The 18568-nt window shown below is 43.2% G+C and overlaps 1 protein-coding gene across 1 annotated transcript in view; it reads right to left on the bottom strand.

The window, feature by feature from the left end:
- The window catches only part of MEI1 (meiotic double-stranded break formation protein 1), a 53628-nt gene extending 37473 nt beyond the window's left edge, over positions 1-16155 (bottom strand). Inside the window, exons 1-11 of the mRNA XM_065937441.1 lie at positions 15985-16155; positions 13398-13521; positions 12537-12587; positions 10378-10451; positions 8754-8859; positions 8030-8233; positions 6463-6593; positions 3175-3289; positions 2241-2357; positions 1163-1262; positions 900-1034 (exon numbers count right to left, since the gene is read on the bottom strand). Of these exons, the coding sequence (XP_065793513.1) occupies positions 900-1034; positions 1163-1262; positions 2241-2357; positions 3175-3289; positions 6463-6593; positions 8030-8233; positions 8754-8859; positions 10378-10451; positions 12537-12587; positions 13398-13521; positions 15985-16155 (1328 nt within the window). The remainder of the gene's footprint in view (positions 1-899; positions 1035-1162; positions 1263-2240; positions 2358-3174; positions 3290-6462; positions 6594-8029; positions 8234-8753; positions 8860-10377; positions 10452-12536; positions 12588-13397; positions 13522-15984) is intronic.
- Between the last annotated feature and the right edge of the window lie 2413 nt (positions 16156-18568).

Here is an 18568-nt window from a genome sequence, read left to right as displayed (position 1 = left end):
CTTTGCTAGATATTTAAAAGGGAGAATGTAGAAACAAAGTAAAATTTTCTATATAAATAAATATGGATTTCCTCAATTAGTTTTTTCAAGATCAAGCGTCTTACTAAGGAATGATTTCCCATTTTGACCCTAGGATCATTTAGTCTCACCATCCCTTTTAACATCATTCATATACTGACTATCTATTAGGAGTGAGGCATATAGCAGTTTTTTAAAAAATGACATGATCTCTTAATTCTTGGAGATTATGTTATATTGTGGAGAACACACAAAACAGATGAATAAACAAGAACTGTCAAGTAGGTGCTGCAATAGCCAAATGGGCCAGTTAGGAAAGGACACTCTGAATGAGACCTCAATGATGGAAAGAGGCCAGTCATGCAAAGATTTACGGGGAACAGTATTTTAGGCATAAGGAAAAATTAGTAGAAAGGAAGTGGGGGCAAAGTCCAGACTAAAAAAAAAAAAAGACTGAGTTTCAAAAAGTTATATCCACAAAATAAATACAGAATAAAATCCTATTTTAAAAGACATGCAAAGAATTGGAAGGAACTCTTCCAAATTAAAATATGAAAGTAGAAGTAAAATACTCAATAGTAGAGTTGAAAAATAAAGTCAAGAAAATCTCCTGGAAACTAGTACATAATGACAAAAAGATGAAAAACTGTCAGACAAAGAAAAGAAACAAAAGAAAAAAAACCAGATGACCAATCCAGGATGCCCAACATCCAAATGGCAGTTCCATAAAGGCGGAACAGATCAAGCAGAATAATGGAAAGAAATAATTCAATGAAATTTCCCTGACCTAAAGGACAAGTATCCCCTGGAAGCTGCTCTGGCCTTGACAGGCCTTTGGGTACATGCAGAGGTGCAAAGTTCAGTCTGTCTGGGTCACTCACCTCAGAAAGGCAGAAATAGCCTTCAGTGCCTCAGCGGCCACCTCCAGCACAGGGCTGCTCACTGCCTCTCGGAGGGCATGGCCAGCATCTCTGCACATGGCTGAGCTTGTGAACAGCTTGATCTCTTCTGGCTGCCTGAGAAATTGTAAATGAAGAATAAGCGTGTGAACTCCTATCATTGACCCCACCAGGAATAAATACCTCCAGTTCTTTGTTTCTCCAGTCTGGCCCCTGCAGGCTTGATGCTCTGCCCCTTGGCTCACCGAGTCAGGATCTCAGCAAAGAGCAGCAGGCCCTGCTTGTGCAGCTCGGCGTTATTCATCCTCAGGCTTCCCTGTAGGCTCCTCACCACCGACTCGATCCCTACCTCAAAAAGACACGGCAGAGGCCAGGGATCAGTGCCCAGTAGTCTCCTTCCTGCCTTCCCAGGAGAGGGAAGAGGTTCTGGACAGCACACAGTTGCTGGCAGCCCTCCTGGAGCAGTCCTGACAAGTTGAGCTGATGGGGCGGGGCTGTGAGATCTTTGAGGGCAGACCCTTGTCTGATTCACCTCTGTCTCCCCAAACCCAGCACAACCCATAACACAGGCCCTGCATTGGAGGTATTTCGTCAGTGCCTACTGGATGGGCTACTACATCTTCTCTACTACATACACTCCTATTTCTCCTCAAAGAATCAGCTCAGACCTCCACTCTCTAGGCCTTCTCTGGTCCACTCAGGCAGAGCTATGGGCATCCCTGGCCTCCTACACCTCTTGTCCATCCCCTCTAGCATAACCCTAACCACCTTGTTTATATCTCCCTCCCCTTCCAGAGGACAGGGACCACGTTATATGTATCTCTAAATCTCTAGCTCCCAGCCTGATGCCTGGCATAGCATAGGAACACAGACTATGAATAACTGAATGTGCCCAGTCTAAAAATCTAGATGTGATATAAAAGTCCTAGACAAGGAAGGTATCACCAAAAAAGAAGAAGGGATAGTTTCAAAAAACTTTGAAAGGATAAATCAAAGTTGGGGGACTAATTAGACGGGGAGACTTCTGGGGCACACAAAAAGACTGCTCCAAGGCTGAGTAAGGTACAACAGGAATTCATCTCGTGGCTGATAGGAGTGTCCTTTTCTCCCTAAACAGACACTTCCACCAATTAATGGAGATCAGAACTGTTTGGATATCACTGCTTGCCTGTGGAATCTGGCGACAAGTTGGCGCTTATGGAAGTGACCAGACCAGCACTTTCCTCCAAAATATAAGCCAACCCGCCCATCACTGCTGCTGCCACCTAACTTCAAGGTGCTGTCCACCTGAGCCAGAGCTAGTACAGGACCCACAGTACCAACCGTACACCGTGTGGCACTTGGAAAAGAAGAGTGGCTCTTCTGCCAGGAGTATCAAACAGTTGTAGCAGGACCAGACAAGCACTTCACTGGAAGAGGAAAGGTGCTCAAAGAGGAACTCTGGCCAGGAAGAGAGGGAGGAAGCAATATGAAAACTGTGTGATATTGCTCCCTCAACTAATACTAGGGTTTAGATTTATTAAGCATCTCAAACCTGTCACTTCATCTGTTCATACACCCTCACCATAAGACATGATCATTAATTCACAGAAAAACCTGGAAAATGCCCTCTGGCTTATTGTCTAACTTCTTCTTTTTACAGATGGGGAAACTGAGGTCCAGAGAGAGACAGCTGGTGGTAGAAGAGGGACTAGAATTTAGGTCCCCTAATTCTCAGGATGGGCAGCAACATGATGCAGAGAAAAGAAATTTTAGAGCCAGAGAGCCTTGATTTTTTATTCCTTCTCTGCCAATGCCGAGCCTTGTCGATTTAAACCAGCTATTTCCCTTCTCTATTTCAATTTCCTTATTCATAAAATAGCAAAGACAAGGGCCTAAATGTGGCAACATTTACAATGCACCTTAGGGCATATTTCCTGGCTCATAACAAACTGTCAAGACACATTAGTTCCTTTTTTTTCTACAGGTCTTTCTACCACCCCACACTAGGTGTTTATTTTTAGATGGTTTATTTCTAGACTGGTCTAAAAATCAGTAACAAATTGCTCAAGGTCAATTAGAAATCTGTAGAAAGAGGATTCAGATTTCCTGAGGTGTATTTCCTAGACTCGTCATATATAATGAACATGCCCCCAGCCAATCCTTTCAGTACGCATAACAAAGAATCCCAACAGTACTGCTGCTGCCGCTGCTACATGAGAATCTCCAGTCAAAATTCTGGGGTTCTCAGAGGAGAAAGTTAGAAGGGGACTCCCACCTGGGATGTCGGCGTGGATGAAGGCCAGGGCGTGCTTCGCTGGTGAGTGGACTAATACTGCAGTTATACATTGGGCACTGGCCACCTGCAGAGTCTCATCTCTGGAGAGAAGAAGCTGGAGAAACAGGCAGCAAAATGTGCCGCAGTCACAACACAGACAGGATCAGAGGGAGGCACCTGGGTGCCTCAGGGCAAGAGCATGATTGTCTCTGAATCCCTCCCACACTACTGGCACCAGGTGTAACCATGATACTCAAGGAGAGCAGCTATGGATTATGGAAAAGAGTCTCTTCGAACAGCAGCAGGTGTGAAATAGAACAAAAGAACACAGTGGCATTCCAAGAACACCAAACCTGTCCCCAAGAATGCTCTGGCCTTCATGACAAAAGTATTTTCACAGTCCTCATCCAGTTTTGATGTTTGCAACAAGCCTGGGATGTGACAAGGCAAGATTCTACTATGAGCCTCACTTTACAGAGTGTGCAGAAAAGAGGTAACACTGCAGACCTGAGACTGTAGCCTTAGAAAGTCCTGCCTGCAAGGCTGGCCACTCACTGAGTCTAGGAAGCTGAATTTCAGGAGGATTCCCAATTCTCCCAGAACTGATAAGAGTGGTGCACTGTGACTAAACCATTTGTTCAAGCAATGCAGTTTATGCTGCACACCTGCTTTCTTTCTGGGAATTTGGGGCTTTGGTATGTGCTAGGCAGAGGGTACCTACATAATCAGATAGCTACCAATTAAAACCTTGGGCACTGAGACTCTAAAGAGCTTTCCTGCTAAACATTTCATACATGCTGTCACAGTTCATACCTGGAGGAATAGAGTGCATCTGGTGTGACCCCACTAGGAGAGGACTCTTGGAAGCTTGTGCCTGGTTTTCCCCTAGACCTCATCTCATACACCTTTCCCTTTGCTGATTTTGCTTGGTATTCTTTTGCTGTAATATATCACAGCTGTGGATATAACTGTACACTGAATCCTGTGAGTCTTCCTAGTGAATCACTGAACCTAGAGTGGTCTTCGGGACCCTCAACACACAGAGAAAGGAATGAAAGCTCATTGAAATTAAGTTGCCTATGCCAGCTTGTAAGTGGCAAAGCTCAGGCAGACACTCAGGTCAGCCACATCCAAATCTAGGAATCTTTCCACAACTGAGATGCCTCCCTCATCAAAATTTTAAATCAGGTTACTCCTCTAATTAAAATATTTCAATGAATTTCCACTGAACTCTGAATAACATCCAAACTCCTACTAGACACCATAGCTATCGGGAGTCCCTAAAACACTTCCATGGGGTCGCAGAGAGTCAGACAAGACTGAGCAACAGAACTGAACTGAACAACACTTTCAGAAATCAAGGAAAGAGTTAAATGCAACCATAGATTTTAAGTGTAAAAGAAACTGGCCTTCTGGGGGGAAATGACAAGCAAAACATAGCATAAGACAGAGGAGGGAGTGCATGGTTTTAGAGCTTCAAAGGAAAAGGACCAAGCTGCACATTTCTTGAGAACTACAAACTTAAACCCATCCCAGTTATGTTAGACTTAAAAATGCATTTGCATGTAAAGGAGTTTCTAGATATTAATCTTTATCTTGTTCTCTTTTATATAGAAAATGACATGTATTTCAGTCATGCCTAGTGATAAAAGGCAAACCATTATTTTATGTACCACTAAGAAAGAAGAGCTATAATTAAACTATGACATACCATTAATGGTAAAAATGTCTCTAGTTTCAGAGCTGTTACAGTATTTAAAAAGTGCCTTAGAAAAATGATATTTAACCATTAAGCAAAGCAATGATTGCTTACTTAAAATGTATTGTGTTGGGATTAGACTGATCAAAAAAAAGGAAGAATGGAAGTAGAAGAATACAGACCAGTCTTTATTTAAAATTTTGATATTTTGTTCGCCATTAATTTTTTGCATTAACTTTGATTTTTTAAAATATTGCATTAAAATACTATTTATCTTGATTGCTGAGGTTTTTTTAATTCTTTTTTTTTTTTGATTGCTGAGTTTTTAGCACCCCCTTAAGTTTTGCACCTAAAGCAAGTGCCTTCTCATCTTGCCCTAGTTCCAACCTTGCTGATTCTTGTAGTAAATAAAACACTAATCATCCAAAATGGCCAAGAGAGGAACAGTCTCCACGTATGGATGGAGGACAGGACCTCTAAACCAAGATTCCTGTCTCCACGAAGCTCTCTCCCTAGGGAGGTGCTTTCCAATCTCTGTCCCTGCCACCCTCATGCTGCCTTGGTGCACTGTGAGGACATAAGACCTTGTGCTCCTGCTGAGTCCAGGAGCAATGTTCTAACTAGACAACACCAAAAACTCCAGGACACAGCAATTAAGTGAACACAGAAATTAACCCACTATGAGATTTTGTGGTTCAAAGACACAAGACTTCCTCTTGAGAGTTCAAAGGCTCTGCGTGGACCATTCCAGAGGTGTCCCAGGGAGGTTAGGAGGGGCAGTTTGCTCTGGTTTTTTGATTCCTAACTTACCTAATCCCTACTGTCCCTTTCCCGTTTCTAACCAAGGTACCTCCTCCTTTCGGCAGAAGGAGACCCACAGTCTGGTCAATGAATGATATCCCTGGTATCAGATGAGGATAAGCAGCTCTGTCAAGCCCTGTGCTGAGCACTGTGGATAGAGACAGTCAGACTCAGGTCCTTTGATCCTCAGTCATATCAAAGAAGCTCCCAGTTGATCCATCACAACATGGTGAGGTAAGCACTGTGAAGAGGGCATATTCTACCTAAAGGAGCCAGGGGACAGGGGACCTCTATAGGCCTTGAAGGCTGAATCAGACCAAGGAGAAGGAAAAGGCTTTAAAGGCAAAGGGGAAGAGCATCTGCACAGGCACAGAGATAGGAGGTCCTAGCATATACAGGACCAGGGAGAAGTTGCATACGGCTGGAGCGCTGTGTTATGGGGTAGAAGAGACAGGCAAGTAAGGCTGAAAGGATAAGCTGGGCCCAGAGAAAGAGGACTCCACGTAGCAAGATGAGAAGCTTGAATAATCCCCCAGACAACTAAGGTGGCTTTGTTTCCACGGCTGCCTGTATTTTCCACTCTAAGACAACCCAGATGTAAAGGGGAGGATACAAACATAAAGATTCATGACTGAAAGAAAACCAACGCTGAATCTTCTAATAGCATGTTGTTTTGGCCAGTGAGAAAGTACTTAGGAAATCCGAGGTAGAAGGATAAGGAAAAAGCCCCAGGTGATTCAGGTTCCTGGGTTACTGAACCCAGAGACCAGGAGTCACAGGACAACTACCTTTTTGAGCACCAAAGGCAGTGCGGTCTCTCCTGGTGGCCCCTCAACACTCTCAGTATTTTCCACCAGCGCAGACTTGTTCATGATCATGGACACAAAGAGATCATACTTCAGCAGCTGCTTTAGCAAACCTAGACAACAAAGGGGTGGGGAAGTGAGGCAAGAGCAGCATGGGTACCAGGACACACCCAAGGTGGCTCCTCAGACATCTGCTAGAAGTTTCTTCATCTCTCCATAGATGTTCCTAAGCATTTTATTATTTTTAACGCTACTGTATATGGGACAGTTTTCTTAATTTATTTTTGAGATAGTTTGTGCTACCATATAGAAATTCAACTGATTTTGTATCCTACAATTTGACTAAATTCATTTATTAGTTTTAACAGTTTTCAGTGTAGATTTTTGAACTTCTCTGGTGGTTCAGACAGTAAAGCGTCTGTCTACAATGTGGGAGACCCGGGTTCAATCCCTGGGTCAGGAAGATCTCCTGGAGGAAGAAATGGCAACCCACTCCAGTATTCTTGCCTGGAAAATACCATGGCCAGAGGAGCCTCGTAGGCTACAGTCCAGGGGGTCACAAAGAGTCACACACAACGGAGCGACTTCACCTTTCTTTCAGTGTAGTTTTTAGGGGTTTCTATCTATCAGGTAATATCATCTGAAAACAGAGACACTCTTACTACTTCCTTCCTTTACTTCTGCCTTTTATTTCTTTCTTTTGCCTAATCGTTCTGGCTAGGACTTCAAGTACTACTTTGAATAGAATCCCACCTTTTCCTTTGCAATCTCCATGACAGTGCACACTACAATTAATTCTAATTGTCCACATCTGCCCTCCACAATGGACTATGAATTTCTTCAGATTAGAGTGTGGATTTCATCTGTAGAAACCCAGAAGGGGTCCTGGCTCAGAATGAACACTCTCTATGTATGGCTGAGCTGTTCAAAACAGATCTCTTGGCCCAAACTGTGAAAAGAAATTGTTGTTGCCCAGACTATGCTTTTCCCTGTAGCTCTTGCTCTGAAACAGGTCTGCACCCAATCACCAATCACAGTGCCCATTTGCTCTATCCAAAATACAAAAGCTCCCTGCTCAAAAGCATTTGATAGATTTTGTGTATTTATGTGAGGAAGTTAACAGGAGAGGTTGAAAGGGTACACTGAGCCTCAAATAACAAGAGAAACTTGACCTTCACCCTGGAGCCCAGAGGAAGCCATACATGATTTTCCAAATAGGAAACTGACGGGATGCAAGCTATGCAGCATGAAGATTAATTTGGCAGCAAGTATAGGATGCACCAGGGCAGGCAGTAAAGACCAGAGGCAAAAAAACTGTTGTCCCACTTTTTCTCTTCTCTTTCCAAAGGTGACGTTCTTAAGATACCACACCAACATGAGGCATCTTTCACAGTCTGTGCCTCTTATCTCCCAAATCCATGACTTCTACCTCATGCAAAGCAGGAAACCTCCCCACTGCTAATGAGTTTGCATCTCAAATCCTCAAAAAAAAAAAAAAAAAAAAAAAATCTCAAAAGCTTTCTCTTTTCTCTCCAGTCTCACATCTTACCCAAGCAGTTGATCTGTAGCTCCTTTGTCTGGGCACCATCCATGGTGGAAAGGAAGAGAGGACACAGCTTCTCCCGGAAATGGCCCAAAAGCATCTCAGCAGCAACTGGTGAGGAGTACAGCTTCCCATAAAGGTAGCAGACAGAAGCCTGCACCCCCTCATTGGGGTACACTAAACCTCTCAACAGATGCTCCATCAGGTCACCTATCCAGAAAACAACCAAGGGATCAGGGGAACCTCGCAATGTCAACTGCTAGATGACACTCCAAACTACTGCCCTGAATGGGGTAGTCATAGTAATCCTCTATAATCCCCCACAATACATGATTTCTTGGAACCTAAAAGAGAAAACTAAGGCATAGAGAAGTTAAGTTATGTACCCTTGGAGAAATCCTCTATGAGATACTTATTTTCTGTTACTGATAGAAAGAAGTACTTCTATATTCCAGAATTAATTCCTCCTCCCATCTGAAAGACTCATAGTAGATACTTAATTCTTTTGTGTTAAAATAATGAATAGAAACAGCCCAAGACCAGAGTTGAGCAACACTTTTTTTCCCCAATTAGCCAATATAAAGCATATTTTGCAGATGGGGAAACTGAAGCCTATAGAAGGAAAGTAACGTCTTTCCAGGTGTACACAGTGAATGGACCTCCCAGATGGAAGTGTGATCAAAGCAGCTCTTGAAAGTGTAGCAGCAGCTCTTCCCCAGAGGTTACTCACCATGCTCCATCACAAGTTTGTCTGCCAGAGCAGGGATAGCATCTACCAACTTGCCAAGAAGAGTCAGTGTGGCCAGGCTGCCTCGCATGGAGGGCATGCTACACAGCTACAAAAGGTGAACACATTCCATTCTATAAGTTAGGATGAAAACAGATCCCACCAAAGTTCATCTTGCCCTATCTACACCAAAGCCTGTACTGCCTGTGTCTCTCACAAGTTAGTAACCAGCCTCTATAGCTAAGTATCAATTGCCCCTATTGGAGTGGGAAACCCCGGAGGAAAGGGACCAAGTCAGATTTCTCTTAGAATCCTCAATACATAGCTCAGTACATGTTTGTTAAACTAAATTAAAATTAGCATATTTTGTCCCTTATGGAGCCAGAAACTGGAGGGGTGAAAGTTGGACACATCATAAAAATGCAATTCTAGTTCAGTGCAAAAAATTATTATTATTATCATTATTATAGCTACTATTACTGAACATTCTATTTGTCAGGTACTATGCTTGATGCCTGGGGCTTCCCTGGTGGCTCAGGGGTAAAGAAGCTGCCTGCAATGCAGGAGACACAGGAGACACGAGTTCGATCCCTGAGTTGGAAAGACCCCTGGGGGAGGGCATGGCAACCCACTCCAGGATTCTTGCCTGGAGAATACCATGGATAGAGGAGCCTGATGGGCTATCGTCCATAGGGTCGCAGAGTCAGACACGACCGAAGCAACTGAGCATGCATGCATGTTTGATGCTTTTCAGGGAGAGTCAATAGTATTTATTTCACCTTTTCTATTGACTAGCTATAGCACCTTAAGTAAGATTCTTAACTCTTCTGATGGGAATTAGTAATAGTACCAACTTCACTGGGTTGTTGAGAAGATTGAATGAGATATTGCATGTGAAGCACCAACAGAGTGCCTACAGTATAGAAAGGGGCATCACCATAATGATGTATTGATATTTATAAATATAAATTTATAAATGTAATCTTATACATTAATCACATGCAGAGTAATCATAATGACATGGTAATTTAACACTTTCTAATTAAATGTTGCTGTTAATGGTGTTAAATAAACATCTGTCTTTCTCTTGCAAGAAAAAGGGATTCTGATATTATTCTTGTATCTTAAACACAAAGCAAAAGCTGCTTGTTTAACTGATGTCTTTGACTACATTGAAGAAAGCAGGTTAAATGTAACTATTCAGTGCTTACTTTAGATGCTGATAAAAACAAATGCCTTCAGTACAAAATACTGTATACAACTTAAACCAAACAAAAATACTAAGCCAAGACATAGTGAACATATTTCCTTAATAAATTTATCAAGGAAATCTGTTCATATTTAGAATGATATAGAGAATGGCCATGGGATGATTATGCCAGAAAATGGATTTTACCAACATGGAGGTAGCCTTTGGGAGACTAAAAGTGAAAGGGAGGAAGCTACAAAGAGTACTGGAGCAGAAGACCCAGGCCCCAGCTCTGGTTCTGCCACTGATTCAGTGACCTCAGGCAAGTCCCTTTTCCTCTCCAGATTCAATCTTCCAATCTATCCAGAGAAGGGCTGACCCAGCTCTGACATCTGAGGATTCCAAGAGGTACTCAAGAACCCACGGATACTTACTGACCTCTTTGTGACATTCATCCAGCAGGCAATGAATGGTCTGCTCCAACTTCAGCTGAGTTGTAAGCTGGATAAGGACTGAATAGACACAATAGCATTACTTACCAGAAGACAACCCCAGGCCCAGACTTCTAATCAAAGTCATCTGCTTGTGTTAATTGGCATTAGTCTTTTCTATCTCCTCCATTCTTAACTGTTTTTTCATCAATGGTTCACAACAAGGCAATACATTAGAATAATCTAGGAAGCTTTAAAAAAAAAAAAAAACTACTGCTCAATTCCATCCCAGATCAATTAATTCAGAATTTCTAGAGAAAGCGTCTAAGCATTTGGATATTTTTTGTTTCCCAGGTAAGTCTATTGTGAAACCAAGGTTGAAAACTACTATCATTATATTATTTCCACTTTTTTCCTTCCTTAGAATTTGCTACTTCATATACCAAAAAAGAGTTACGAGTTAATTCTTGTGCTGATAATTCACAATAATATTACTACTCAACCCCAAACCTATCCTTCTATACAATCATTTGTGTGCTTCTGCTGGTGTCTTTGATGAGGAGTGGAGAAGAGGCTCGCTCTGCAAGTGTGGGGGAAGTGGCAAACTAGATTTGGCTGCTGCTGAGGGAGGGCTCTACCACTTCCAGAGTAAAGAAGCAGTCTAGAACACTGACAGAAACAGAAAGAAGGCAGGAAGCAAACAGGAAATAGTGAGGAAGGAGCAAGTCCTTCTCCCTCTAGTTTTGCAATCTCCATCTAGTGCTCACCACCTCATGAAGTTTACAGAGGATTCCAAGCTATGCTGGCATCTACCAGATGCAGATGGCTTTAGGATTACAGCTCCACTCTAGAGAGGCCTTGGGGCTTCCCTTGTGGCTCAGCTGTAAAGAATCCGCCTGCAATTTGGGAGACCTGGGTTTGATCCTTGGGTTGGGAAGATCCCCTGGAGAAAGGAAGGGCTACCCATTCTAGCATTCTGGCCTGGAGAATTCCAGGGAGTGTATCATCCATGGGGTCGCAAAGAGTCAGACACAACTGAGCGACTTTCACTTTCACTTTCAGCGGTAAAGACTCTACCCGCCAAACAAGAGACATGGGTTCAATCCCTGGGTCAGGATGATCCCCTGGAGGAGGAAATGGCACCCCACTCCAGTATTCTTGCCTGGACAATCCCATGAACAGAGGAGCCTGGCAGGCTTCAATCTATGGGGTTGCAAAGAGTCAGACATGACTTATCGACTAAACAATAACAACAGGGCAGCCTTAAGGAAAATGGCAAAGGGAAATCTGCCCACCCATGCCAGTGGTCAGAACTTCAAGTGAGACATTTGTTTATCCACATTCTCTATACTGAGAGATGGTCAAAAGTACACACAGATCATATTGACTTATTTGTTACAACTGCTAACAGTTACAGCTGCTAACTCTATGGCTGTATGGTCATGGACACAGCAGCAGCCAAGCAGCATCCTCTCCTCAGTGGTCTGAGTTTCATATATGGGGTCCTTCCTCCAAACTTGTAAATTTTAATAATTTCAATCTCTTCCTTTGCTTCCCTAGTCCCAGAGGTGGCAGCTGTTTTCAGAAATTGCTACTTTGGTGAAAACTTGGTTCTCTTTTTGCCTTTAGTTACCTAGTTAATAATTCTTTAAAGTTCTTTTTTCTGTTCAAATAAATTGAGTGGTTTGTGTTTCCTCACTAGATTCTAACTAAAACAGTTCTTGTTCTTTTTGCAAGAATCCTTTCATCCCAATGCTCTTGTCTTCCTTCTTCTTGAGTCTTACAGGAAATTCAGACACTTCCAGCTTTAAATACCATCTATGTGCAGACAACTTCCAATCACCCAACACTAATGTAAAAATAGCAGAGTTTGTATGTGTCTTTGTAACAGCACTCATCAGCCTTTGCTATTTACCAGCCAACCTCTCCTCCAGATTGTAAACTCTTACATGGTAGGAATTATGTCAGATGTATCATTAGTGTCTAATACAGTACTTGACACAGAGTAGGTGCCAAGAAAAAAAATACAGAATCAATGATTAAAAACTGAGTTTTCTTTATCTGTCTGTAAAATGGAACATTTCATCCAGGTCTCAAATAGTCAGAGCTGCAATTCAGGGTAATATTCCCAGCTTCAAATGCTAAGAACACAGAGTTTTACCTTACCTTCAATACAGAGGTCTGTTATGCTCCCATCCTCTACATTACATAACAGTCCTTGGAGCAGAAGGAAGAGGGGGATGGTTAACAGAAACAAATCCAGAAAGGCACATTATGAATTCTAAGACTAATAGCAGCTTTAAGCAATGTCCCAGCTAAATTCTATCCTCAGCACCAAACCCCAGATTTTCAATAACAGCACTCTGGCTTTAAAAGGATAAAAATAGTCAGTGAGGCACAGTATAAAAACTGTGTGTTCTGGAGTCTGTAACAGACCTGGGGTAAAATCCCAGTTCTACCAGCTGTTAGGTAAGGCCTGCCTGAGCCTTGGGGATCATCCTCTCTCCCTTAAAAGACAGTTTTGGCAGTTGAAAGCCTGAAAAGCCTCTAGCAGAGAAAAGCATCCAATTTGAGTTGGCTCCCTTCCTCCCTGAAAGGGCTCATTCCAAAGGACACTATAATTGTATTAAAAGGAGGGACTTTTTAATTCATCTTATTTTATACATGAAGAAACTAAAGGTACAGAAAAGAAGCCACTCAATCAAGGTCACACTCAGATCAGCAGACTCCAGATCTGACCAGACAGATCTGTTCAAAGACCAGACAGTCTGGACTTTTTAAAAGAACACATCCACTTTCACACTGTTAATAACACCTGAGCTATGGTAAAGCCAGTTACAATGCACCATGTATCGTAGGAAGGGAACCATTTCTTCACCATTGTAACAAAATAATTTGCTAGTGAGTTAAACTTCTACATTGCAAACAGTGCAAACTATTGTTCCAAGACCATTTCTCCAAGACCCCAAAAACAAATGTACAAGGTATACAGGCAAAATTCACTCCAGGTTTCCTTTTTAGTCTCACCGAAAAGCATGCTTATGAAGTGGATACAGACTCTCTGATCCTGAGCCACCAGCTGCACAACCAGGGAGGCATGCTTCATGAGAGCATCTCGGAAGCCGGACAGCACATGCTTCTTGCGCACCAACTTGGGGGAGATGAAGAAAGTATTCAATAGCAACCAAGTCTCAGTTGTTCTGAACCCAAACAAGTATAATTTCCAAATATAATTACAAGATTATACCAGTGGGATCATCTGAACTATGGAGTATGAAAAGGCATCATTTACACATAGGAATTCACATGTTCAAACAAAGAATGATACCAGAACTAAGGTTTCTAATACACTATATTTACCGAGCACTCTATTGTTCACAAATCACTCTTTTGTATACTAGCTCATTTAAGCCTAATTGAGTTGGTAAAGCGAGCAGAAAAAGGTACTACTATTGCTGTTTTGGAGATGAGAAAACTGAGAGTCAGAGACTTTGCCAAGGACTCAAATCTAAGCATCCAACCAGGTCTTATCCAAGGCTCTTTCCACAGTCTATGAGAATGATACTGGGGACCCTTCATAAGTCTCACTGAAGCAGGTAGAGAAAAATGCATCCTTCCATTCAGTGCAGACATAAATCTTCATACTCAATTTGCCTCCCTATACAGGCAACTGGGTAGCAGCTGTGCAAAGTGTTCAAGACAGTAACAAAAGATAGATCAAAAAAAGGGTGTACTGAGGATAGAACATGAACACAGGTACAACTGACTACATACCCCTTCAACTGGTGAAAACTGAAGCTAAGACAAGTACGTTCAATAAAAGGTGAAGTTGCATCTCTTACTGCCTCTAACCTGTGCTATTACAAGTCTCTCGTTTTCAAACTTCACCAGTTCCTCCCACATAATTCATTAAGCCAGTGACCTAAATGAGTTATTCAAAATATTTCAATGACACTCCTTCACCTGCTAGATTAAATCCAAGTCTTAGCTTGGATTCAAACTCTTAAAGGAACTGATCTCAACCCTGGCTCTCCAATATCACCTCCCTCAACGGCCCTTCAAACACATTATGATGACCTCCCCAAACTCATCCTTGTTAATCCCACCTCCTGGAAAAAGCTCCCCCATTTCCTCTGGCCCAAATATCACCCATCTTTTCAAGTATAATTCAAATGCTTCCTTCTCTTAAAAAAACTTCCTTAATTTCACTCAACCCACCAAACAGCACTTACCATAAGCATGTCCAGCTTCTAAACTCCCAGAAATGTGTTCTATTATTTTCTCCCATACCTTACTGTCTTATTCATCTCTGTATCTCTCACTGTCCAAGAATGGCAGTCTCAAAACTTTAGCCTCAGTGATATTACAGATATTATCAACTAGTCCATAGGTTCTCAGAGTATAGTCTTTGGACCCTGAGGTGCCCAAAATCCTTTCAGAGGATCCACAAAATGAAAATTATTTCCATATAATACTAAGATGCTATTTGACTTTTTCACTTACTCTACTGAGTGTAGAGTAGTTTTTCCAAGGAGATATGTCACAACAGATAAGATGCAGAAATCCAGTCGTCTTCTATTAAATCAGACATTAAGAAAATTTGCAAAAATGTGGAACAGACATTCCTTTCATTATCTGCTTTGTTTTGAAAGTAGTTATTTTCATTTTGAAAATCATGTATGCCACAGAACTGTACATTTAAAAGAGTCAAAATGGTAAATGGGATATTACTATTTTTTGTCAAAAATAAAAAGAATTGCATTAATATGTAATGGATTTACTATTATTTTTAAATGAGTATCTTAAACTTTGTTACTTTCAACACAGTAAATAAACAAAAGCTCTCTGGGGTCCTCAACACTTTTAAAAACTGGAAAGGTATCCCCAGAGCAAAACCTTGAGAACCGCCGAACTAGCTGATTCCCCACCCACTCTACGGTAAGAATTCCCCTCCTGTGAATCTGAAAAACAAATTATCTCCCGAACTCTACTTGAAGCTGTCCATGGACAAAAAACTCACAGCACAGATGGGCAGACATTGAGGGAGAGGGCAGGTCAGCAGCTCTGCCTCTCAGAAAGGTCCTCCCCTCAGCCCACTCCCACCCGCCCATAACATCCACTCTTGTTCCTGCTGCCAGAGGCAAAGGCGCCCCCGCCTCACGTTTCCCTCAGAAAGCTGAAGGGAATGAGGCCCCAAGGTGTGTGCGCCTGGCCCACAGGCTGCGAGGGTGCTCGAGCGGGAGGGAGCCTGAGCGAAGGCTGGACCCTGGAGAAGGGGAGAGAGGGTCAGCAAAGGGCGGGACAGCAGAGAGGAGGGCAGAAAGAAAGCTGAGAACGCGTGCCAATGAGTCTGGGCGGGGGGGGGCGGCGAGAGCTCTGGATTTAGTGCGGAGAGCGTAGGCCCACACGAGGCGCAGAGCCAAGGTCAGGGCCTCGTTACGAAAGAGGCTACTGGGCGGCCCGCGGGGTAGGGTGAGGGGCGGGCCTGTGTAGGAGCCAGATTTAACCAAACGGGGGCCCGGCTTAGTTTCCCGAGGTGCGTCAGGTTCAAGCGAGCTGCTCCGTTGAGGGGAGGGCCTTGATGGTGAGGGAAGTGCTGGGACCCAGTTCGCACCGACACGCCAGGCTCCGGCAGCAGTTCCAGAGCGCAGGCCAGGCAGCAGCGTGGGGACACGGGCAGCAGCCAGCGCGAGTCGTGCCGGTAATGGACCTTCTCGAAGAGCAGCGCCGCCTCTTCGTCCCTCCCGGGCCCGGAAAGGCCGGCCGCCTCCTCCCTCACAGCCATCCCTCGACTGGCGTTCTACTGGCGACAGCACTTTTCCCGCCAAGTTTATGCGCAAGCGCACTTGGCAGAGCTCGGCGCAGGCGCACGAGGAGGAGGGTAACGCGCCTGCGTAAACCGAGTACGTGACAGTTCAGGCGAGCAGCGGCACCTAAGGGCAGGTGAAGGGCCTCAGGACTCACTTTGTACGTCTAAGCTCAAAACTGTTTGCTCTTATCAGTTCAGTTCAGTTCAGCCACTCAGTCGTGTCTGACTCTCTGCGACCCCATGGACTTCAGCACTCCAGACCTCCCTGTCCATCACCAACTCCCAGCCAGAGTTTACTCAAACTCAGGTCCATCGAGTCGGTGATGATGCCATCCAACCATCTCATCCTCTCTCGTCCCCTTCTCCTCCTGTCTTCAATCTTTCCCAGCATCAGGGTCTTTTCAGATGAGTCAGTTCTTCACATCAGGTGGCCAAAGTATTGGAGTTTCAGCTTCAGCATCAGTCCTTCCAATCAGTCCTTCATGACTGATCTCCTTTAGGATTGAATGGTTGAATCTCCTTGCAGTCCAAGGCACTCTCAAGAGTCTTCTCCAACACCACAGTTCAAAAGCATCAATTCTTCAGCACTCAGCTTTCTTTATAGTCCAACTCTCACATCCATATATGACTACTGGAAAAACCATAGCTTTGACTAGATGGACCTTTGTTGGCAAAGTAATAGAGGAAAACAGTAGAATGGGAAAGTCTAGAGATCTTCTCAAGAAAATTAGAGATACCAAGGGAACATTTCATGCAAATATGGGCACAATAAAGGACAGAAATGGTATAGACCTAACGGAAGCAGAAGATATTAAAAAGAGGTGGCAAGAATACACAGAACAATACAAAAAAGATCTTCATGGCCCAGATAATCACGATGGTGTGATCACCAATCTAGAGTCAGACATCCTGGAATGCAAAGTCAAGTGGGCCTTAGGAAGCATCACTATGAACAAAGCTGGTGGAGGTGATGGAATTCCAGTTGAGCTATTTCAAATCCTAAAAGATGATGTTTGCTCTTGTAAATTGCAGGAATTCGGCTTTACCACACCAAAGGTTGAAAAGCATTTATAAAGGGACTGTTATTAGCCTTGAAAAAGGAAGAAAAGGAAACAATCTATTTGTGCTATTAAAAAATTAAATGATCTTGGTGATTTTTATCAAAAAACTGTCAGCACTATTATTTTAAATTTATGTGACACCTTTCTCTCAAACAATCTAAGGTGATGCCTTTCTCTCAGAGATTCTAAGGTGATCCCCTTAAAATATCCTCACAGGAAAAAAAAAAAATATCCTCACAGAGAGCTGCACAGTACCTGCAGTTTTGTGAGCCCAGAAGGAATCCTGAAGAAGAAAAATTGGTTTATTAAATATATTAACCAAATCGGTCAATCTACAAGAATTTCATTAGCACCAAAATGCCCAGCAAGCTGTTAGCATTGAAGGAGATAAGTGATACTTTGAGTCAAGGTCATCTTGCTAAACTGTGCCTGGATTCCTGATTCACAGAAACTGAGTTAACAAATGCTCCTGTGGACTTTCCTGGTGGTTGAGTGGTTAAGAGTCTGGACTTCCAATGCAGGGGCGTGGGTTTGATCCCTGTTTGGAGAACTAAGATCCTGTGTGCTGCATGGTGTGGCAAAAAAAAAAATGTTTAATGTCGCCTTATGCTGCTAAATATTGGGGTATATTACTTTTCTATGGCTACTATAACAAATTACCACAAACTTGGTGGCTTGAAACAACAGAAGTTTATTCTCTCAGTTCTGGAGGCCGTAAGTCAGCAAGACTACACTGCGTGCTCAGTCGTGTCCGACTCTTTGCGACCCTATGGGCCATAGGCCGCCAGGCTCTTCTGTCCATAGGATTCTCCAGGCAATACTGGAGTCAGGTGCCATTTCCTCCTCCAGGGGATCTTCCTGATCCAGGGATTGAACGCACATCTCTTATAGCTCCTGCATTGCAGGTGGGCTCTTTACCACTAGCACCACCTGGGAAGTCCTAGGCACTAGCAGGCAAACAGTTCCTTGTTTTTTCCAGCTTCTAATGACTTGAGAACCAGTGTTTGAGAACTGAAGAGGTAGAAATGTCTTCTCCATGAAATCTATACATGGGCAGCAGAATCCCAGAAAGGCAGCTACTCAGTGATCAAGCTGTCTTCCCTCAGGTCCTTCAAAAAGACCTGAATAATAGTTCAGTGCAAAGTACCACCCCTTCCTCAAGCAGCAAAGGCTGTTTGAGCATCCTACCTCAATCAGAATTAACTTGGAATAGGACAGAACATGACTATGCCAAAGCCTTTGACTGTGTGGAGCACCACAAACTGTGGAAAATTCTTAAAGAGATGGGAATACCAGATCACCTGACCTGCCTCTTGAGAAACCTGTAT

Source organism: Muntiacus reevesi, chromosome 1, assembly GCF_963930625.1.
Source record: "Muntiacus reevesi chromosome 1, mMunRee1.1, whole genome shotgun sequence".
Lineage (NCBI taxonomy): Eukaryota > Metazoa > Chordata > Mammalia > Artiodactyla > Cervidae > Muntiacus > Muntiacus reevesi.
The sequence above is the reverse complement of the archived record's forward strand: the minus strand, read 5'-3'. Positions and strand labels throughout refer to the sequence as shown.